This window comes from Miniopterus schreibersii (genome assembly GCF_964146895.1).
Source record: "Miniopterus schreibersii genome assembly, chromosome: 7".
In the NCBI taxonomy this organism is placed as follows: domain Eukaryota; kingdom Metazoa; phylum Chordata; class Mammalia; order Chiroptera; family Miniopteridae; genus Miniopterus; species Miniopterus schreibersii.
In genome coordinates this window covers 45,851,416-45,872,349 of record NC_138108.1, presented here as the reverse complement: position 1 = coordinate 45,872,349, position 20,934 = coordinate 45,851,416, and the positions used below count along the sequence as shown (strand labels likewise).

Here is a 20,934-nt window from a genome sequence, read left to right as displayed (position 1 = left end):
GATTAATATTAAAAAATCAATTGTATTCTATACTGTAGCAATAAACAAGCCAAAAATGAATTAAGGAAACAATTCCATTCATAATATCACCATAAAGAATGCAATAATTAGGAATACATTTAATAAAAGCATAACACTTGTATACTGAAAACTACAAAACATTGTTGAAATAAAGAAGATAAAAATAAATATAAAGACATCTAATGTTCATGGATGGGAGGAAAAAAAATTAAAAAGGTATAACAATACAGCCTATTACAAAGTAAAGTAACCCCAAACAAACTAACCGACCAGGCAAGCAGTGAGTTTTGATAAAAATCTCAGGTATGTGAGAGATTTCTTAGGGAGTTTTGTAAAATTACTTGTTAATTTATTCTTCATTCTCTTTTTACATCCTATCTCAATTATGTTTTTTGCATGTCTGCAAAATAAAATGATAAAAATGTAGTCACAATAAATTAAATTAATCCTTACATTTTGATTCTGGTAGTATGGGTCCACATCTTCCAATGGCTCTGACACCATCCCTCGAGGAAGATTTCCGTAAACGAATGGAAGCTCTTTTCCAACTTCCAAGTCAGGGTTTGGCTTTAAATCTTCTTCTCCATGTTCTTCATTGTGTTTTTTAGCAATACGCTGTTCCATAAGTTCAAGAGATTCCTTGGTGAAGGCGACAAGGCCCTTAGGTTCTGGGGAAGCCATTTTCAATTTTGCACCTGCAATAAATGTATTTTCTTTAGCTCTATATGAAATTTGGATACACTGTATAAAGAAAAATTTTAAATTAAAAAATTTAGGATATGAACAAAAGATAACAATAAACTGAATACTTGTATTCAAAGAAAATTCCTGGGTTTTGGAGAAATCTGAATTGTTAAATTAGGTTCTGTTATACTTAATATTAGACTTAATTTGTAATTTCATGAGTAACTCATTCTGCTTTATTTACTTATCCATTGAATCCTTTTACCAAAACCATCCTTTTCATTTCTTCTCTGTAATAAAAGAGTCGTGAAGTTGCTAGAGATTTGGCGGTGGGAGGTGGGGAATCCAGTTATTTCACTTTCATCTGCATTTAACCATTGACTAGACTTTTCTTCCCTAAAGGCAGTCTTCATTGGCTCTAGGCTCCATTCTTCCTCTTTTTAATTAAATTTATTGGGGTGACATTGGTTAATAAAATTATATAGATTTCAAGTGTACAGTTCTCTAATACATCATCTCTATATTGCATTGTGTAAAGTCAAATCTCCTTCCATCACCATACACTCAACCTCCTCTACCCTTCACTACCCCACCCCCTCCTTTTTCTTTGATGACCACCATACTGTTGTTGGGGTCTATGAGTTTTTGTTTGTTTCTTTCTTTTGTTTATAGCTACATGAAAAATTTGAAAACATTTATTTGCAAAGATTATATGCACCCCTATGTTCATGACAGCATTATCCACTCTTCTTTTTTTATAGCTCTGTTATTCCCCTTGACTCAGTTCTTCCTTCCAAATTTTAACTCTGATATCCCTTAAAGTTACCCTTTTCTCCTCTAATATAGCCTTCTTTTTGGTGAATGCACCAAAGTTTCAATTACAGAGTTTTAATTACTATACATGGATACGTACTGAGTATATTTCCCAAAACACTGTCTTTCCTTAGTCATCTATGTGGCAATCCCACCAGTGACAGCAACTTAACAAGGAAAAACAACATTTGTTTTTCCCCATGACTAGAATCAATCTTTAACCTTCTAGCCATTGTTAAAAAAAAAAAAGCACAAATACAAACTAATTATCTTGAATATTACTCATGAAATTTTTCTTTGTCATCAATTTCCCTTAAGAAAATAATGTTCTTCCAATTACTTTTCATTATGTATTTAAACATGATTCATTGTTTATATATCTACATCAACTAAAGTCATCTTTGTAATTCTTGTAATTCCATATCTGGGTTGCTGTAGTAGTCTTTACAGGTTTCCCTTAATTCTAGTCTTTATCTATTTCAAATCATCCTACAGGCCACTCAAATTTGTCTTCATTAAATATAATTTTAAGTACCAATTCCCCATTCATAAACCTTGATCTTTCCTCTTACATAAAAATATGTTCTTTTGCTAGCTTTCTCCAGCCTAATTCTTGTCAAAAACTATGCAAGTGACCCTATTCATTGACAACTGACTGATAATTCATTCCCCTTAACCCTCTTTGTAATTTTATTATTGCAATTAAAGATAAGAAATTTTGTAATTGCTATTGTGGCATTTTGTATGTGTATATTTTGTGTCTTCTAGTGCTGGCCTTGGCTGAATTCCTTCTATACAGTTTTCCTAAAACAGTAATCACACACATATATTCTGTATCAGAATTCCACACTGTTTAGTGAAACTGAGTTGTTTAATAGTTTAATCCATTACTTATCTATTAAGAAAGTAAGAAAAGATGTCAGTTAATCTTTTGTTGTTATTGTTAATCCTCACTTGAGGATATTTTTTCCATTGATTTTCAGATAGTGGGAGGGGAGGAGGAGAGAGAAAGAGAGAGAGAGAAACATCTATGAGAAAGAGACATATTGATTGGTAGCCTCCTGAACACGCTCCAACTGGGGCCTGAGACTGAGCCTGCAATCCCAGGTACGTGCCCTTGACTAGGAATCAAACTCATGACCCTTCCTTGTGGGGACCAATGCTCTAATCGCTGAGCAACACTGGCCAGGGTGATGTTAGTTAATCTTAATGGAGTATCAATCACTGTAAAAATCAGACTCTTACTGCTAGCTTAAACAAATGATGTGTGGCCGACATTTTAAATATACAAATAGCAATCTCATAGACATCCAAGGAGAGAACACATAGTTCATTTCTGTGTCCTGGGAAATACAAATGGAAAATCAAGTACTGGGATGACTCCTTATACCTTTCATGGGATCACTGTTTTCTGGACTTTTCATTCTATCTAAAGAATGGCTTTGTTCGCTTACTTCTAAGAATGCACATTAAACAATGCCACCCCAGCTTCACCTTGGATTTTTCAGTTTAAGTTCCCACCACATGTCTATAACCTCTATCTCAAAAACTGTAAAAAAATAATCTTAATTGGGGTCTAGCCCAGCCTAGGGATTTATTTTCCCTTAGCTCAGTCACTTGTGACCAGAGAGAGGGACATTTTCACAATAGCAATAGCTTCTTTTGTCTACTTCCCTCAAGGGATGTTACAAGGATGGAGTGTGAAGCAATTTTAAAGAGAGAAACATGGAATACTCATAATGGCATATCTCTTCTTGGAGCTCTCTTTCCAGATTAATAGTTTAAAAAACTAACAATTGTTCATCTTTAAATTTACTTCTTTTCCAAATATCTTGCTCAATATCATGCACAAAAGTAACACATTAAAAGTTGGTCAGGAATCATTTATATACACCATCTATACATATAAACACATCTATAACAACACCTCACAATTTATAAACAGAGGCTACAGATACTGCAGTTTGTTCTCACATACGGAATTCTCTTCCTTTAAAATATTAAATGTGCTTTCAAAATTGAAATCTTTACATGGAGTCCCTTGAATACAAATTATGAAGTTTCTTAATTACTCATGATTATAGGCCAGTATAAGCAAATAAAATCATGAGCTTTGAAATTAGATAGACCTGCATTCAAAACCTAAATTATGTTACTAATGTTCTGAGAGGTCTCAGTCAAATTACTTAATATTCTTGAACCTTTAGTCATAAAATTGGTATTACTCTTTGGATTAAATAAGAATAAAATAAAAAAAATATGAGTGAAAATGCCTAGTACAGTGACTGGCACCTAATAAATGGGAAGTAAATATAAAGTTTTAATTGTATTAGATTTTTATATTTTAGAATGATGGGCCAAACCTAATAAAATAATATACAATGGAATATATGTATAGTTATGAAATTTGGACAGAAATATCCCATCTGCACAAGTACAGTAGAGAAAAGATATGTTTCTTTGTAGCAAAGAAAACTTCCAAAGGATTTTACTGAATAGTAACTGTCTTGTAAATCAACACCGGTTTGTATCTGCCAAGAAAACTATATAACCTTTATCTGTATTGAAGGAAGGTGGAGGAGGCAGCCCTTCTCTATTCTGTTGTAATCCATGACCACACCCAAAAGGCACGTAAGTAAACTGGAGGGTCCTCAAGTAGAATCAGAATACTGATTGACTCAAATCACAGCATCTACAGACTACTTAAAAGAATGGAAGATGCAGTAGTTGAAATAGAAAAGACTCAAGAAAAACATTTTTTCCAAATGTCCTAACATTGCCTGAGTCATATTTCCTCACATGTAAATTTTGGAATCCCTCACATATTGCACAAAGTCATAAAGGGTAAACAGACCATATACAGAAAGCCTGCACAACAGTCCTGACTGTCAGTATTAATTCTCTCCCCCAACTCAGTCAGTTATCCCAGAATATTTCTGTAGTGATAATTCTGATGTTGAACAAAACTACTCTGGGTTGTTCACTACATAAATGAATTGAAAGTGAACATTGCCTTCTATAGCATGACAAAGAAATACAAATGCTTATCAAGAGGAACTGGCTTGCATTTGACTTCTGGATGGCTAAGAAAAAATTATAAATTATTAATCATTAAGTCATAATTAGGTAAAAGCATTCCTGTGGGGAATTTATAAAATATGGTGAAGGCACTATGCTTTCCGGTGAGTGATCTTAATACAGCATGCTAAAGCCTGAAAAAGATAGAAAGATTAATAGTTAATCTGTCCATTAGACTGACTTTCTAAAAAATCGAAAGCTAAAGTAAGCTTTTGGCAAGAATTGTATCAAATTCAACTCAGGCTTGGGCTCTAACAAGTTTTAGTTGCACTAATATTTTATATTGTTGATTAAAGTGCAAGCCGTATATCTTGGATATCACAACCAGCATCAATATGGGGAAAAGAGGTGCATCAATATAGAAAAAAGTTCTCCTTAAAACAATTTTCAAGCATTTGAGAATGAGCCAATATTTGTCATAATTAAGGCAATTATAATTTTGGTGACACTTGCTGAGTGACTACCATTTTCATTTTCGAGGCATTGGACTAGATGTTTCTATTATCTCATGTTCTCACGTCATCCTTGTGATCATCATCTACAAATGAGGAAACAGAGATTGATGTGTTTCATGACTTCTCCAACATTGTGCTAGTTGAGTGGTGAAGATACATACTAACCCATATGTGTCTAAATCTAAATTTGTGTACCATTAAACTACATCACAAAACTGCTTGCAAGTTGTAAATTTTTAGACAAGTGCTAACAATTGATGTCCATATGGCTCCTTTAGAGATATCCACAAACTAATGGGCTTAATGAGATAATTTAGGTACCAACTTGCAGGACTGAGTAGCTGACAAGTTCATCAGGTGGGATTGTCTGTAAAGTGTGGTCAAAGTCAAATATTTTGTAAAATTTTGTAAAATTGAAAGGGAGCGATTTTTAAAGACTTTTTTCTCGGGGGAGAAACAAGATGCTGGCGTAGGTAGCAGCTGTACCCGCCGCCTCCCGCCACCACATCAAAATCACAACTAAAACACAGAACCACCGTCACTCAGAGCCTCCCGAGACCTGGCTGCACAGAAGCCCCACAACCAGGGAGCTGAAGAAGCACTGAGACCGGGAGGAGGGGCAGAGACACGGGCGGATCGGGGCTGAATCCCGGAGATGCCGCTGCGGGCCCACACCCGGTGCCGCGGGTAAAACCCGGGAGGGAATCTCAGCGGGGGAGGTTTCCCAGAGGAGTGAGAGGGTCCCAGCCCCACAGCAGGCCCCCAGCCCAGGGCTCCAGGGCAGGGAGGAGATGTCCCCACAGCTTCGGGCTGTGAAACCAGCGGGGACCGTCCCTGAGGGTCGCGGAGGCTGCGGGAGCCCCAGCAGCTCCTCTAAAGGGCCCGGCACGGACTCACTCGGACGCTCCCTCTGAGCCCAGCGCCGGGAGCAGCCTGAAAGGACCCGGGACCCTCGGGGAGGAACTAACCTGCCTGAGATCCGGGTGAGAGCTGGAGGGGCGGCTTCCTCCCGGGCAGAAGGGCTGGCGGAGGCCATGGCTCCTTTGGCGAGTCCTCCCTGCACACAGCCGGCAGGCAGGCGCCATGTTTGAATCCCCAGCACCTGACTCTCACCTTTGGCCCCGCCCCGTGATTCCCGGAGGCCCCGCCCCTCCCCAGCTGCAGGCTCATCCAGGCCATTTCCAGGGGCTTTTCTGTGCAAGTGGCCTCTCGAGCCTCACACTTAGGACTTTCCTAAAATCTCTCAAAGAAGCAGCAGCGGGCCCCATACAGCTTGATAAGTGGCCCCAGGCCTGGCACTAGCGGCAGCCTGCATTGGCTCATAGCTTGGCCTCTCCTGGGCACCTCCAAGCCCCAGCACAAGTAGCAGCCAACCACGGTTTGCTGTGTAGCTCATGCTGGGTGGCCCTGGGCAAGGCACTGGCACAGGCTGACTTTGCACCTCCCGGGAGGCCCCAGAAACAGTGCACCTGGTGGTCAGACTTGACCACGCTGGATTACAACCCTACCACATCCATGAGTGACACACTCAAGGGGCGCACTTGGTGAACACCAAAGCCCCACTGAAGTAAATCCTGCTCCACAGGGGTGTGTCCAGCACAGCAGCTCTTTGGCTGTAGTTGCAGCTGGTCCTCACAGCCGATTGGCCTGGGGTTCAATTGCTCCCAGTGACACCAACAGCAACCAAGGCCCAACTACAACAGGACAGTGCACACAGCCCACACAGGGGAGCACCTAGAAGGCCCAGCTCAGGTGACTGGGGAGGCTGAGCCACTGGACCCCACAGACACCTACTACACAAAGCCACTCTACAAATTCCAGGAGACATAGCAGCTCTACCTAATACATAGAAACAAACACCTGGGAGCAGCCAAAATGTGGAGGCAAAGAAACATGTCACAAAGGAAAGAACAGAAGAAATCTCCAGAAAAAGAACTTAATGAAATGGAGCCAAGCAAGCTACTAGATACAGAGTTCAAAACAATGGTTATAAGGATGCTCAAGGATCTTAGTAAGACTATTAAGGAAACTAGTGAGATCATCAATGACATAATAAAGTACCAATCAGAAATGAAGGCTACACAAACTGAAATGAAGAATAATTTACAGGGAATCAACAGTAGAGTAGAGGACGCTGAGAATCAAATCAGCAATTTGGAACATGAGGTAACAAAAAACACCCAACCAGAAAAGAAAAAAGAAAAAAGAATCCAGAAATATGAAGATAGTGTAAGGAGCCTCTGGGAAAACTTCAAGAGGCTCAACATTCATATTATTGGGATGCCAGAAGGGGAAGAAAGAGACCAAGAAATTGAAAACCTATTTTAAAAATAATTACAGAAAACTTCCCGTACCTGGGGAAAGAAATAGACTTACAAGTCCAGGAAGCACAAAGAGACCCAAACAAGAGGAACCCAAAGAGGCCCACAGCAAGACACATCATAATTAAAATGCCAAAGGTTAAAGACAAAGAGAGAATCTTAAAAGCAGCAAGAGAAAAGCAATTAGTTACCTACCAGGGAGCACCCATATGACTGTCAGCTGATTTCTCAACAGAAACTTTGCAGGCCAGAGGGAGTGGTGAGAAATATTCAAAGTGATGAAAAGCAAGAACCTACAACCAAGATTGCTCTAGCCAGCAAAGCTATCATTTAGAACTGACGGTCATATAAAGAGCTTCTCAGATAAGACAAAGCTAAAAGAGTTCATCACCACCAAACCAGTATTACATGAAATGTTGAAGGGTCTTCTTTAAGAAGCAGCTAATGAACAAAAGAATCTAACAAACTAAATAGACCTAGAACACTGAAGCATGCAACAGACGGTTGTATCTCAGAAGGAAGAGGAAAAGGGGATGGGGGGGCGGGAAGAGATTAACCAAAGTAGTTATATGCATATATGCATAATAATGGGGTGAAGGCCTGGGGAGGGGAGCAAGGTGGACAGGATCAATAGAGGGGAAAAATGGGACATCTGTAATACTTTCAACAATAAAGATAAATTAAAAACATAAAATAATAAATTTTAAAAAATAAGAGGGGCAGTGGAGAATCCACTTTTGCAAAGGAGGCAGAAGCTTCAACAGCAATGTTCAGCAACTTAGGGAATAATACTAGTAGCAGTGTCCAGTGCTATGTTTTTGGTGGTTTGAGCTGAAGTGTTACTGATGCTCACTGGATTGCTTCTGCCATATGATATTGGTTGTGATCTTGGCTTTGACTTAGTTTTCCCTCTCTCCCCCCCTCCCTCCATATTCTTCTGTAGATGCCCAGATTGAGGATTATGGAGAGTTGAGCTTAAATCTATCAATGGTTTCATTTCTCCCAGGCTGATTAGTTACTGTCATTAAGCATAATTTGAACATTGTTATCATGTAGAATCTACATAAAAAATTAGTTTATATAAAATCAGAGTGGTGGAATAGAAATTATTCAATAATTGATACAAAGAAGTTAGTGGAAAATGTGTTTCCTCACCCCCAGTATTTTCACCATTATTGAGAGTGTTCTCTTTCTGTCAGTCATTTCAACTTAAATTTAGGCCCCATTTTCCATAGAGCTTTTGAAGCATGAGAGAGAGTGCAAATGGACTGGTATTTACTTTTCCTATACAGGCATTTTGAAGGTTGGGCATTCTCTGACTTCTAGTTATGCTGATGGTGTGGGTTTTGTGTAGTTTTCTTTTTTTGTACTGTATTGTTTATGAAGCATATGTGAGGAGGTTCAGAACTAGGCAGTTCCCATAGTTCCCATCATCCTTGTTTCCATACATGTCTAACAGTCAAATAAATTTTGGATGGTTGAATGATTTAAATGCAAAACAAAATTTAAAATTAAAAACCCAAACAATAAAACTTTAAAAAAAGCATAAATAAATTGCCTTATAATAGTTAAAAATGGAAATCCTAGTTTAATGAAGTGATGTTTAGGATGTGAGGAAATAAGTACTCTAATATAAACTTTTTTGGTAGTATAAATTGGTACATCTTGTCTAGAGAAAAATCTGGCACTAGTTCTCTAAATTAAAACAATACAACTTACCCTAGCAATTTTAGCAATATGAGCATACCCAATGTGTACAACTCAAACCAATTAATGTGCAGAATGTTCAGAGTTGTATTTTTCATTGAATTTATTGGGGTGACATTGGTTAATAAAATTATATAGGTTTTAAGTGTACAGTAATATGATACATCATCTGCATATTACATTGTGTGCCCACCACCCAAAGTCATATCTTCCATCACCATAGATTTGACCCCCTTTACCCTTTACTACCCTCTCACCCATCCCGCCCCCAAGTTGTATTTTAACAGTTAAGAATAGAAATAATCAGCACGTTTCTCAGGTACAGCTGCTAAAAATATTATAGAGTACATCCTTAAGCTTATAAGGGAATAATTTTTATGTCTCTATAACCATATGGATTTTTTAAAGTATATGTGTGGAGAATTATTTTAAAAGTAAAAAATGATGTGCTTCTTAATATCTTTACAAATTAAAAAATAACCTAATAGTTGATTCCTAACTATGTACATTGATCACAGGTTTTGACAGTGAAGTCTATAAGATCTTGATTGTATTATTGCTGTGCCATATAGATAATATGGAATATGGGAGAAGTACCAATTTGGAGATTAGGGTAGAGAGAGGTAATGTTTTATATTTTGGGGGTTTGATGTACATCTGAAATATCCGAAAGTAAAAACTCAGATATTAACTGGAAATATGGATTTGGAGCTTAATAAATATAATTAAACTTTATATGTGTGTGCATGTTTTATATACTTATATAAGTATATGTGTATATGCGAGTGTGTGCTTATGTCACACAGTATGCAATTATATAATTATATGGATATATATATATAAATAGGTGAAACCAATGGAGTACAAAAGATCATGTGTATTTGTAAAATGTATGAAATTCTTTACAGAATAATTTTAGGACAGCTCACTGAAAAGCATCTATCTGTCATTTAACATTTACAATGAAAAGAGTTTAGAAAGCAAGTGGTTTTATATATCACTACCAATAAGTGTTTTAAGCCACATGGGTCAAATATTAATAAATATCACCATCAAAAGATTCAAAGCACTTAAAGAAAAGTGACATAGTATATATTAGGGAACAATAATAAAAATGGTTACCGGCTCCTCATCACAATAAAGACAGTGTAGGACTCGATATATGGCAAAAGTATCCTTCAAGAATGAAGACAAAATAAAGATATATATTCAGAGGTTTCAGATGTCAATTTAGATCTTCGAGAAAAAATAAAGTGAAAGAAATTAGAAATATGTGGAAAAATATAAAGCATAATTACCAAAAACTGGAAGCAGCCCAGCTAACCATCAAGAGAACAGATAGAAAAATAAAAACCGTGATATAGTTATACAATAGAAAACAGTTCAGCAATAAAAATGAATGAACTACTGTTACACCCAAAAATGACTGAGTTTAAAACAACTATGCTGAGTAAAAGAGGCCTTACACCAAAGGTTAGAGACTACATAATATACTTTAGGTGAGGTGCTAGAACACACACAGGTAATCTCTGGGAGTGGAGGAGGAAATGACTGGGAAGAATGATGAAATTTTCCAAGGTGGAGGTAATGTTCATCCTGTTAGAGGTCTGGAGCACACAGGTGTAAACATTTGTAAAAACTGACAATGATACCCTTAAGATTTATGCATTTTACTTTGTTTTACCTTTTAAAAAGTCCAAAAACAAATACTGAATTCTAGTTGACTATCTGGATTATGAAGTGTTTATAGGTGAGGCCTACTAGTGTTTGCAACTTATTTCAAAAGACATCAAAAAAATAAGAATAATTAATGGATGGTTTGAGGAATGCATGCAAACGTATGTGATAAAGTAAATATAAAATGACAATTGAAGATTTGTGTATTGTTTGGGTGTTCCTTGTGCAGTTTTGTTTGCTTTTCCAAGTTTGAAATAGTTTATAATAAATATTTGAAAAAATCTAGCTCCATAATATTTATTGGATCATCTGGATTCAATTCTGGACTTGAGAACTTTTTAACTGTGACCTTAAGCAAAGTACTTACCCTCTCCGTGGCTAGTTTCAACTATAAAAATGGGAGTAATAAAAGTACTTACCTCATAGAGTAGTGTGAGCATGGGTGAGTTAATAAATATAAAGCATCTAGAAAAGTGCCTGCCAGGTAATACACACTCAATATACATCAGCTGTTATTACTTTAAAGCACTGTATTTTTATGTTTAACCATCTTTTAAATTAAAATTACTGCCATACTTCCTGGCAGTATATAAAGAGCATATGCTGAATATAATTTCTTACTAATAAATCAAAGTAATAATAATATTCAATTACAATCAACTGCAATACTGTGATATCCTTAAATGATTTTTAGAAGAGTTCTGCTTTTTACATGTTTCTCCTGCTTTATTTATTTGTATCTTATATCACCAAACTTTTAGTTTGCTTGTTTTTTCTTGCTGCTTTCAAGTTGCTTGCTTCTATTGGCTTCCTCTTTAACAATTCCTCTTTAACTTGCTAGGGGTAAACACCATAACAATGGTCCACTAGTGACAGCCCAAAATCTTTAATGGAAAAAATATATCAACCATACTATAAAAGTTTTAACTCTTCATAAATCTTCTCCCTCCTCCCTAACCCCAAGTCCCATTATTTTCTTGTCCTGAGATATAGCTTGAAGGGTTGATGAACAGGGCAGAGCATATGTCTCCTTAGATTCCAGGATTCCAGTCATGTTTAGAAAAAGCTGCTGATATTTCTTCTATTATAATTCAAAATGTCACAATTATTACTTGATGACTTTAAGTCCCAAGAGTAGACTGTTTCTAGATGGGAGGACTGAATGACAGCTAGCTGGACAGACCTAACATCTAATAGCAAATAGCCTTGTACTCCTGCAAGTATATGACCTCTAGTCTCCAAACTAGCTCAGATTTCATTTTATTTATTGCATAATTAATTTATATGCTTAGATTCTTCTTGTATTTGCATTTCTTTACTCTAGTGCAGCTATCATATTTTTAATTTCAACTCTTTTTCTTGCCCCTGAGATTGTTTTGCTCTTTCCTGACTAAAATGACTTTTGATTTATAGCTCTTGTTTTTCCATTCTCTGCAATTATATTCTGCAGAGAGTTCAGCCAATTTTGGCTAAGTCTTCTCAATCTGTGTGCCTGACCAAGGATTGACCTACTCTGGGTGGACATTCTGCGTTTTTTGGTGGCTTCATATTTCCTGATTGCTCAACTCTATCCTTCCCAAGCCCTCTCAGGACCCTTGGAACATATTTTGAAATATGCTCTTTTGCAGAAAAAAGTTGTAAACAAGTAAGTCTCTCAAAAAAATGTATGGCCCTGGCTGGTGTGGCTCAGTTGGTGGGAGCATCATCCTGTACACAGAAAGGTGGCGGGTTTGATTCCTGGTCAGAGTACATACTCAAGTTGCGAGTTTGATCCCTGACCAGGGCATGTTCAGGAGGCAACTGACTGATGTGTCTCTCTCACATCAATGTCTCTCTCTCTCTCTCTCTCTCAAATTAGTAAAAATATTAAAAAATATATATGTATGTACACACATATATATGATCATCTGTACTTATATTTAATTCTATATTTTAACATTTTAATGTCAGATATATTTTAGAAAGTGAGCTCCAATTTTTCTTAAAAGATTGTTCTTGCCAGTTGATATGTCATGTAGGGCAATATGTTTAACCTGGGTGTTTGCTTTTGACATTCATTAATTTATCTCTCAACCATTTGTGGAATATATACTCATTAAGTGCCAAGCACTATGCCAGGTGGCAGTGCTAGAAATATTAATAAAATATAATCACTGAATTTAAGGTCAATGGGAGACAGAACTGTAAACAAATAAGAACCAAGTCATCTTGGTCATTTCTGAAAATTAAGTTTTAAGAGCAACATTGACTGAAATTAAAATCATCTCCAACACTGGTGGACCTGGATTCTACAGAGTATTTGTTAAATTTTTTAATAATCTTATAATAATGTCTCTCTTCTTGAAGTAGGGAGCAGCCTAGGACACTAGGCTTCAGAATGACAGTCAATACACAAAATAGGATTAGAAGTCCATAACCAGTGACAGATAATAAAGTCTCCCTATCTGCATCTGAGTGCAAATTTGTTATAAACAATGAACAGAAGAAAAACTCGACAGTTCAAACTTTGGCAGTTGAAACACCAGGAAGGAACATAGATCACTGGGGATAGGATCCCAATGAGGGTCTCCTGACTAACAAATGAAACTATGACAATGATAGAGAAAGTCAGGCTGCTAGGAACACAAAAGTAAAGCTGGTTCTAGCTTAAATAGTCCCATGGGAATCTTCTAAGACAACAAAGGTTTTGGTTCCCTATCAGTGAGTCTGGGAAAGTGGTCTAACCCAACATTGTAAACCACTTAATGACTCCAGTTTCTCCAGATGTTCTTCAAACTTTTACTCCTTTGTAAAATTGGCCTCTAAAATTTCTGAATTACCCCTTGTTACTCCAACTAAATGAACAAGTTGTAGAAGAGCCAGGATCTTCCTAGAATTGTATTTTGGGTGAACCCAGTCTGTCAGATCCTTGACCAAAAATTCCTGGCCAGTGACCACATTAGGGCTCAACAAGTACCATTTGTCTCTTCCCAATGGAATGCGTGGGGGGTTTGTCATGCAACCAGATTCTATAACCTGCCTTCAACCCTGAATTGCTTGCTGCAACTGGCTCCCCTGAGATGCAAGACCTGATCTGAATTTCTGTTTAATAATATCCATAACTGGATCTCTCCCTGGAGCTCTTGGGAACCATTCACAACCAGCTGACCTCCCTGAACATCCTCCTAATCTGCAATGAGACTGTTGAATTTCCCTGAACCTTCATTGTTGCCCAGCTTCTTGAGCAGTGGAACTAAGCTCACAGATCCACAAACCAAGACCTCATTCTGTGACCAGATAAAAGAGTTCTGAATCAGTTGCCATATAAAGCAAACCATAAACTTCTAGCACTTTGTCTGGCTCTGGGTTAGCTTGAAATATGTATAAGACCTGCAACAATGTATCAGACTCTGGATGGCTGACAGTGTCCAATCCCCAGTTCATGAATCCTGGGGCCTCTTAAGGGACAAAGGTGAGAGGATGGTGACCTCTGGTCAAAACCTTCATACTGAGTTGTAGGGGAAGCAAATTCTCTCAGTGCAGCTGATTTGAATTATACCAGCTCTTGACTACCTATTAGAAATCTTCTGGTACTAATATTGAAAATCTAGGAGCAAGTAGCCCAACGCAGACAGACAATTTCAGAATATGTTGGGCTGAGACCCCCTGAGACGACTCTAATGCAGCCTGTCAGACAGAAACATTCCTTTGGATCATAACCCAGCTTCATCCAACCACATTTATAACATAAGCAGAGGCATCATTACATTTTCTTTAGTTGTTTTTTCTTGTTTGATATCCTAAGTATGAGAGATGAAACACACACTGGAATGGCTGAGGCCATTACATGCTTCAGAACATCACTTCCCCAGAAGATCGGCATCCTTTTTACCTCTTTGGGCACCAACTCTCCCTTAGCTCTAGAATTTCCTCATTCTCTGGGTGCCTGTTTAACAATGACCTTACCAGGTATTACCGATCTGCCACAGAGATCCTGGTGTAAAGCAGCTCTAAAGTTTGAAATCAAATAAATGCAACTGGGACATCCACCTTATCCTGTTGCTCCCAGGTCCCTCAGGGATAACAAATTTCTTTTTTCCTTCCACTCTTTCCTCTCATTTCCAACGTACCCAATCTCATATTTAAGTATGTGATTAGAAGTCATGGGATCTGGAGACAGTGGGTTGATGCTTATTGTTGAGAACTAATTATTAATGGCATTCTTCTTCCTTTCCAAAAGCATCCTGAGTTGGAGGAAAAATGACATGGCCACCCAATCAGTGAGCCAATGCTCGATCTGTGCAGCTTAGTTCCCAGGAAGAGGCTGCGTGCATAACGTTTCCTACCAGCAGCTGCAGCTGCATCTTCTGAGAGACAGTGAAGGACAGTGAAGAAAGGGCATGCCAGAAGTCAATGTTTCTCCTCTCTCCTCCCACTCCCTATTTTTCCTCCTGTGTCTCAGTTTGATTCCCAGAGAACAACCTGCCAGTAATGCAGTCAGGCTCTGGAGACAGATTCTGCACATGTAGGAAGTGACTACTTAGGGCAGTCACAGCCTCCTCAATTTCATTTTTCTCCTTAGGGAATGAAAAAACAACATACAAACAAACAACCTCTACGCTTCCTGGGAAGCTGGATTTGATCCTAGTGATGAGAAACAGATGCTAGATTTGCTGTGCTGAAAAGAATTATGAAATGTTCTACTCTACACTAGATAATGTATATTCATGTATTCTCCTAATTTACTTACCAAAGGATTTAGGGTAGCTTACAAGGGTGTAGGCCATTAAGCAAGATAATGTAAATTAGGAAAAATGAAGAAGAAATAGGAAAATGATCCATAGGGTAAAGGTAAGGATAGTATCCCAAATGCAAGTTCACTCTAACATGGAATAGGAAATAAAGAGTAAAATGACTTCTCACTTAGCTTCCAAACTATTTTGAAACAATTATACTTTCTATCAGCATGAACAATGCATCAGGCCTATTGCACCAATGAAATTCAGATAATTGTAATAGAAAAAAGTAATAACCGTAATGACAATGCTGATAAATAAGTTAACCTGGGCCTAGAAGGGACAACATGCATAAGTGAATAAGACAGTTAATGTGATCACTGAGTAGAATCTATATGGTTGAGAATGTAGAAGTCACACAAGCTTTAGAGAAGAGACCAATTTATATTGACATTTTTGTTTATTGGGGCTACTTGACTGCACTTCATAGATATATTACGGCTTATATTTCATCTTTCCTACATTCTGTGATGACTCACAACTAAATTCTCTGATGCAGAGCCTTTGCCCTTAGAACTCTCTACCATCTCTTTTTTTCCCCTCAGGGGTTTAGAACTCAAATGATACTAGATGCATTGATTTTTTTCTTATGGAGGATACAAAAATATTGTTGTCTTTTAGACAGTACAAGAATATGAGGAGACTTGATTAAAACTCATGAGATTCTGAAAGATACGGATAAGATTAAAACAACTTTAGCAGTAAAGCTCTAGAGACATAACTGAGACTCTCCTCAATGGATGTGACCTTTGATCAGCTGGGATATAAAAGCAACGGGCACCTTCACACAGTTCAGGTGAGAGTGTAAACTGCCCAGTGAAGGTTCTTGTGAAGTTTGAGAAGTCATGTTTGCAAAGATGCTAGTCACAACAGGCTTTTAATTTCAAAGACTGGAAATTATTAAAGCTCCACCCTAAGAAGCTAATATTATAAATCACAGTACGTTGCTATCATGAGACCCTATTTTATAATCATGAAGAATGGGATATGTCTGTGCTCATATGGAAAGATTCCCAGAATAAATTTCTTAGTGAAAAATGTAACACTGAGAATGGCTTACCTTACTTAAACTGTTTTATAAGGATTATATACACAGTGTTATAGATGCTACCACATGCATAATATTTCCCCTCTGGAAATATTCCCCTCTATTTATGGAGAGGAACTGAAAAGGTGTCAGGAGATTCTGTTGGTTTCTGGTTAATAGTTCTATGTACTACTTGAGTTTAATTTACCATGTATGTATTACTAAAATCCAGTAGTGGAATGCTTACACACTGAAGGCTTGGAAATAAAGAGCAGATTGACCAAAAAGGCATCAATCCACCTGGAATTTTGCAGCTGTCTGTTACCCTGGATTTCAACCCACTTGGTTTTCTGCTTTTGGATTATTTTTCCATTTGAGCTGCTTACTTCCTGTTTAACTTCAATTATCTGACTCCTACTCTTTAATTCTTCCTGGCATACAGTTTATCTTGCCTTAATTGACTTTTCCTCCTTTGTCCCTGGACCTGGATTCTGACTGCAGCTGTTTCTGCTCCCAGATCAGCCTATTTTCAATATATCCACTTCATTCTGGCTCCAACTCTCTCACTCTGACAATTTCAGCCAACACATTCCCAGAATGTCATCTCACAGAATAATTATAAATAACCTTTTCAAAACCATAAGTATGCACTGCCATTTTGCCATTTTTAAAAATATTTCTTAAGAGTTTTAATCCAGGCATTCTTTTGGATTCAAAAACTAGGAAAACAGCCTTGTAAATCAAGAAGCACCAGCCAAAGTTCAAAGGGACAGGTCCCATCTCTCCCCAAATAAGAAGATCTCTTTTGAGAACTGAATTCCCCTCAAAATCTGGTAAACTTGGATTCCAGTGATGGTTCATTAAAATAATCAGGAGCTGAGGTCTTTGCAAATGTCTTCTTTCCAGGGAGGAGGAGTGCAGATCACACACGTTCAGAATGGTGCAATGGATGCTGAGAGGAAGAAATCTGGATAAAACTGTCATATGACAGAGTCTTAGCACCCAGTCTCAAATTCACTTACAAAAATGAGCCCAAGGAAGGCTCAGCGGATGACCCAATGCCCTGAGAGGATGCAGGACAGTAAGTCTCTGTGAGAGACAGGGTCTCACCAAGGTGAGCCATCATGACTAATGAGGCAATGAAGGCAGGAAAGGGATTCCAAGGAACGAAGAAAAGCTGCCTTGGTTTTAAGTATGCCCACTTGAGCTTCTCTATGGCAACCTCATGGTTCACTAGCAGGGTCCCTTGTTTCCTGAACACGACAACAATTTCCAAGCTGTGCCTGCCCAGCCCACCAAAACAAGCATGTTGGGGAAAGGCCAGAAGCTTTCCAGAACTAACTGTTCTGGGACCCTAGTCAGTCAGACCCTTTACAAGGAAAATCTGGCCAGAGGCCATTTAAGAGCTCAATAGGGAAGAATGTATCGTTGCCCCGCTAGAGTAATACAAAGGAGAGCTTGTTAGGCATGTAACATCTATACACTTTGACAATCCTGAGACCTTTTGACCTATGGTTTTAGGTGCCACTGGATCCGTGGACTACAAAATACTTTTTTTAAAATTCCATAACAGGCACATTCACTGGAACCCTGAAGGCTTCCTAAAGCTGGGGATCCACCTCTGCTCCTCTCCTGATCACTCTCAAAGAGTTGGTTTGCTTCTCCAGGATCTCCTCCCACTCCTCAAAACTACTCTTGCTTTTCAAATGAGGAACCAAACACATAGATACCCAACCACGTCTCAAATTTCAGAGAAACTGGAGAGGAGCCTTGAAACATATTAGGGCAAAACTAACTATGGAGCAGAGCCAAAGTTATAGCCTGTAATTAGGCACTTAGACGGTACAGCTTCTGGAAGAACTCGAGAGAGTGAAAGGCTGGTGGGCTTTACTCTGGCCACTGTGGCATCTAAAGCAGATAGGAAGGAATATTCCATTCAACATCATGGATTCAACCATGGACTACACCACCACCACCACCACCAAATCAACATCCTCTGATGTTCCAGTTTAAAACTAAATACCCTGACCTAATTGCAGATTTTAAAAACAGAATTTCTCTGGGCAGGACCCTAGCTTCATCAAGCTCTCGGTTGACGCTAATATCATCAGTTTGGTAGCTGGCTGCCACCACAGAGCTAGTGATCCTCAGCCAGCAACAGGCTGAGTCAACAGAGTCAGAAATAATGTGTATACAACAGGGATATCTGTTGGCCAGACAAATGGGGTTCCCCCTTCATCATGGAGTATAACTAGAATAAGCCTGGTTTATAAATAGCAATGATTGAACAAATACATGGAAATCATGATCCCAGCCGGGCCAAGAGATATGGCCCAGCTGAAAAATATCCCTAGAAGCCATCAGATGAAAACCCTCTTTAAAGGTTCCCTCTTTCAGTGTTGTAGAGGTGAGACCCTTGCTTACCTGGCCTTGATTAGCACACACTAATAGAACAGAAGAGGACCAGTGCAGGAAAAAATGAGGTACATGTTAGCTAAAGCACATATTTTTGCAAGGATGGAAACTCACAGGTTAGAATATACTTGAAACTGTCCAGGTGGCAAGAACTCACTACCTGCATGTGAATTTCACTTCCTCTAGTCCGTTCTAGTGAGGCCTGTGAAAGCCCCTTTTATTGGTATATTGAATGCGACTTAAAATGAGAGCTAGAACAGTGAAATGTATAAAAACAGAATAATTCTTTATGCAAGCAACAGTTACACATGACATGACCTTCACAAAACCCTTCACGTAATCTCTGTAATTTTGACCTTACCAGGATATGTAAGTTTTTGATGTGTGATTTACAAATAAGAAAAATAAAGGTTAATCAATAGTTAAATAATTTGCTTCGTTTTCACAAAAATGTAAGTCACATTTTATTATTCTCAGTCTCAAAGTCTTCTTCCTTAGACTTCAACTTATCATTGATTAACTAGGTAATTACTCCTTATGGGCCTTATCTTCCTGACTTGTAATTTTAATTAGGGCTCTTGTAGCAGGCATAGTATCCAGGACTCTGTTTATTACAGAGCCCAGCTTCCTTCTATGTTTGCCATAAACTACTCTCCTGAACAATAGCCAGGAAGGAAAAGTAACCACAAAAAGCACCACCCAAACTCTTTCCCATTTCAAGAGATTTTTCTGATCAATATCCAAACTTGCCTCCATCATTTCCATTAATAAAGAGAGTCCGTCACTGGGTCATTCAGCTGTATTCATCATTTGTCGTGCTTCGACTAGTATCCTAAGTACCGGAGGCAGTACATAACCAGTCACAATACGAATACCCGTCACCTCTAAAAGAAAACCTCTTAAGACATACGCGTTTACAGAGCTAAACAATGAAAAAAACCCCACCCCAAACCTGTTGATCCAAACATTACCAAAATGCCTAGTGGTTTAAAGTGGGCACACCATTTCCCACCACACCTATGCGTCTAATTTTACACTGTCAGTTCTTACATGAAAAGCACCAACCTTGAAATCGCTAAGTGACTTAGAAAGAGGCAAGATTCCTTAGAAGTATACTCCATCCTTGCGTAAGGATGCATTCCTCCTCTTCTATTATTGTCATGTGACCTAAAAACCAGGGACATGTAGGGTTTCCAGGTATTTTACACTAACATCGCATCTTGGTTTCAGAAGCTTACCTGGTGGGATGAACAAACTAACCACACATACAGTGCAGCGAACACACCCAGAGGCCGCTGCTGCTCACAGAAGTAGCTCTCTGGGTTCACGTCCAGAATTTGTTAATCTGCTGGGAACCTGCATGGGGTGGGGCAGGTGGGGGTTGGGTGGGAAAGACTGGCAGCAGATGGCAGCTTTCACTGTCCTGGGACTGGGCACGCACAGCAAGAAAAAAGCACTTACTTGCCACCATGGGACGGATCTCCACCAGCACCTGCGCCCCTTGGAGCCCCCTGGAGCTGGGCTCCTTGGGACCCTTTTCTCCTCCTGGGCTTCTCTTTCTTTCTGATCGCTCTGGTTTCCTGGGCTCTGGTTGCTCAGGTGGTGTTGCTAGATTGGCACCGGCCTCGCCAGCTGATGCCACCCGGGCTACGACGGTTCGGTAGTAAACGGCCCCACTGAATTGCCAGCTCGAAACCGAGTCCCCGGGGCAGCCGCCCAGCCGCCGACCCCGACACCCCCGGCCGCCAGATGCGCAGCGGAGCCGCGCCCGCCGCCCAGAAGCTGTTTTGAGCCCTCCCCACTCCTCCCCTCCTCCCCTCCTCCCCTCCCCTCCCCTCGGCTCCAGGCCAGTGTTCGACTTCCCCGGGCGTGGGCGGGTGCTGTTGACTCGAACCCGCGGAGTCCGCGGCCGCGCGAACCGCGGCCCCTGGGAGGTCTGCTCGGCCCGCCGCCCGGGAGGG

At 39.1% G+C, this 20,934-nt stretch overlaps 1 protein-coding gene across 1 annotated transcript in view; it reads right to left on the bottom strand.

Moving 5' to 3' along the window:
• SCN7A (sodium voltage-gated channel alpha subunit 7) overlaps positions 1–20,709 on the bottom strand; it is a 74,948-nt gene extending 54,239 nt beyond the window's left edge. The window contains exons 1-2 of the mRNA XM_081143205.1: positions 20,435–20,709; positions 475–716 (exon numbers count right to left, since the gene is read on the bottom strand). Of these exons, the coding sequence (XP_080999331.1) occupies positions 475–716; positions 20,435–20,444 (252 nt within the window). The 5' untranslated portion in view covers positions 20,445–20,709. The remainder of the gene's footprint in view (positions 1–474; positions 717–20,434) is intronic.
• Between the last annotated feature and the right edge of the window lie 225 nt (positions 20,710–20,934).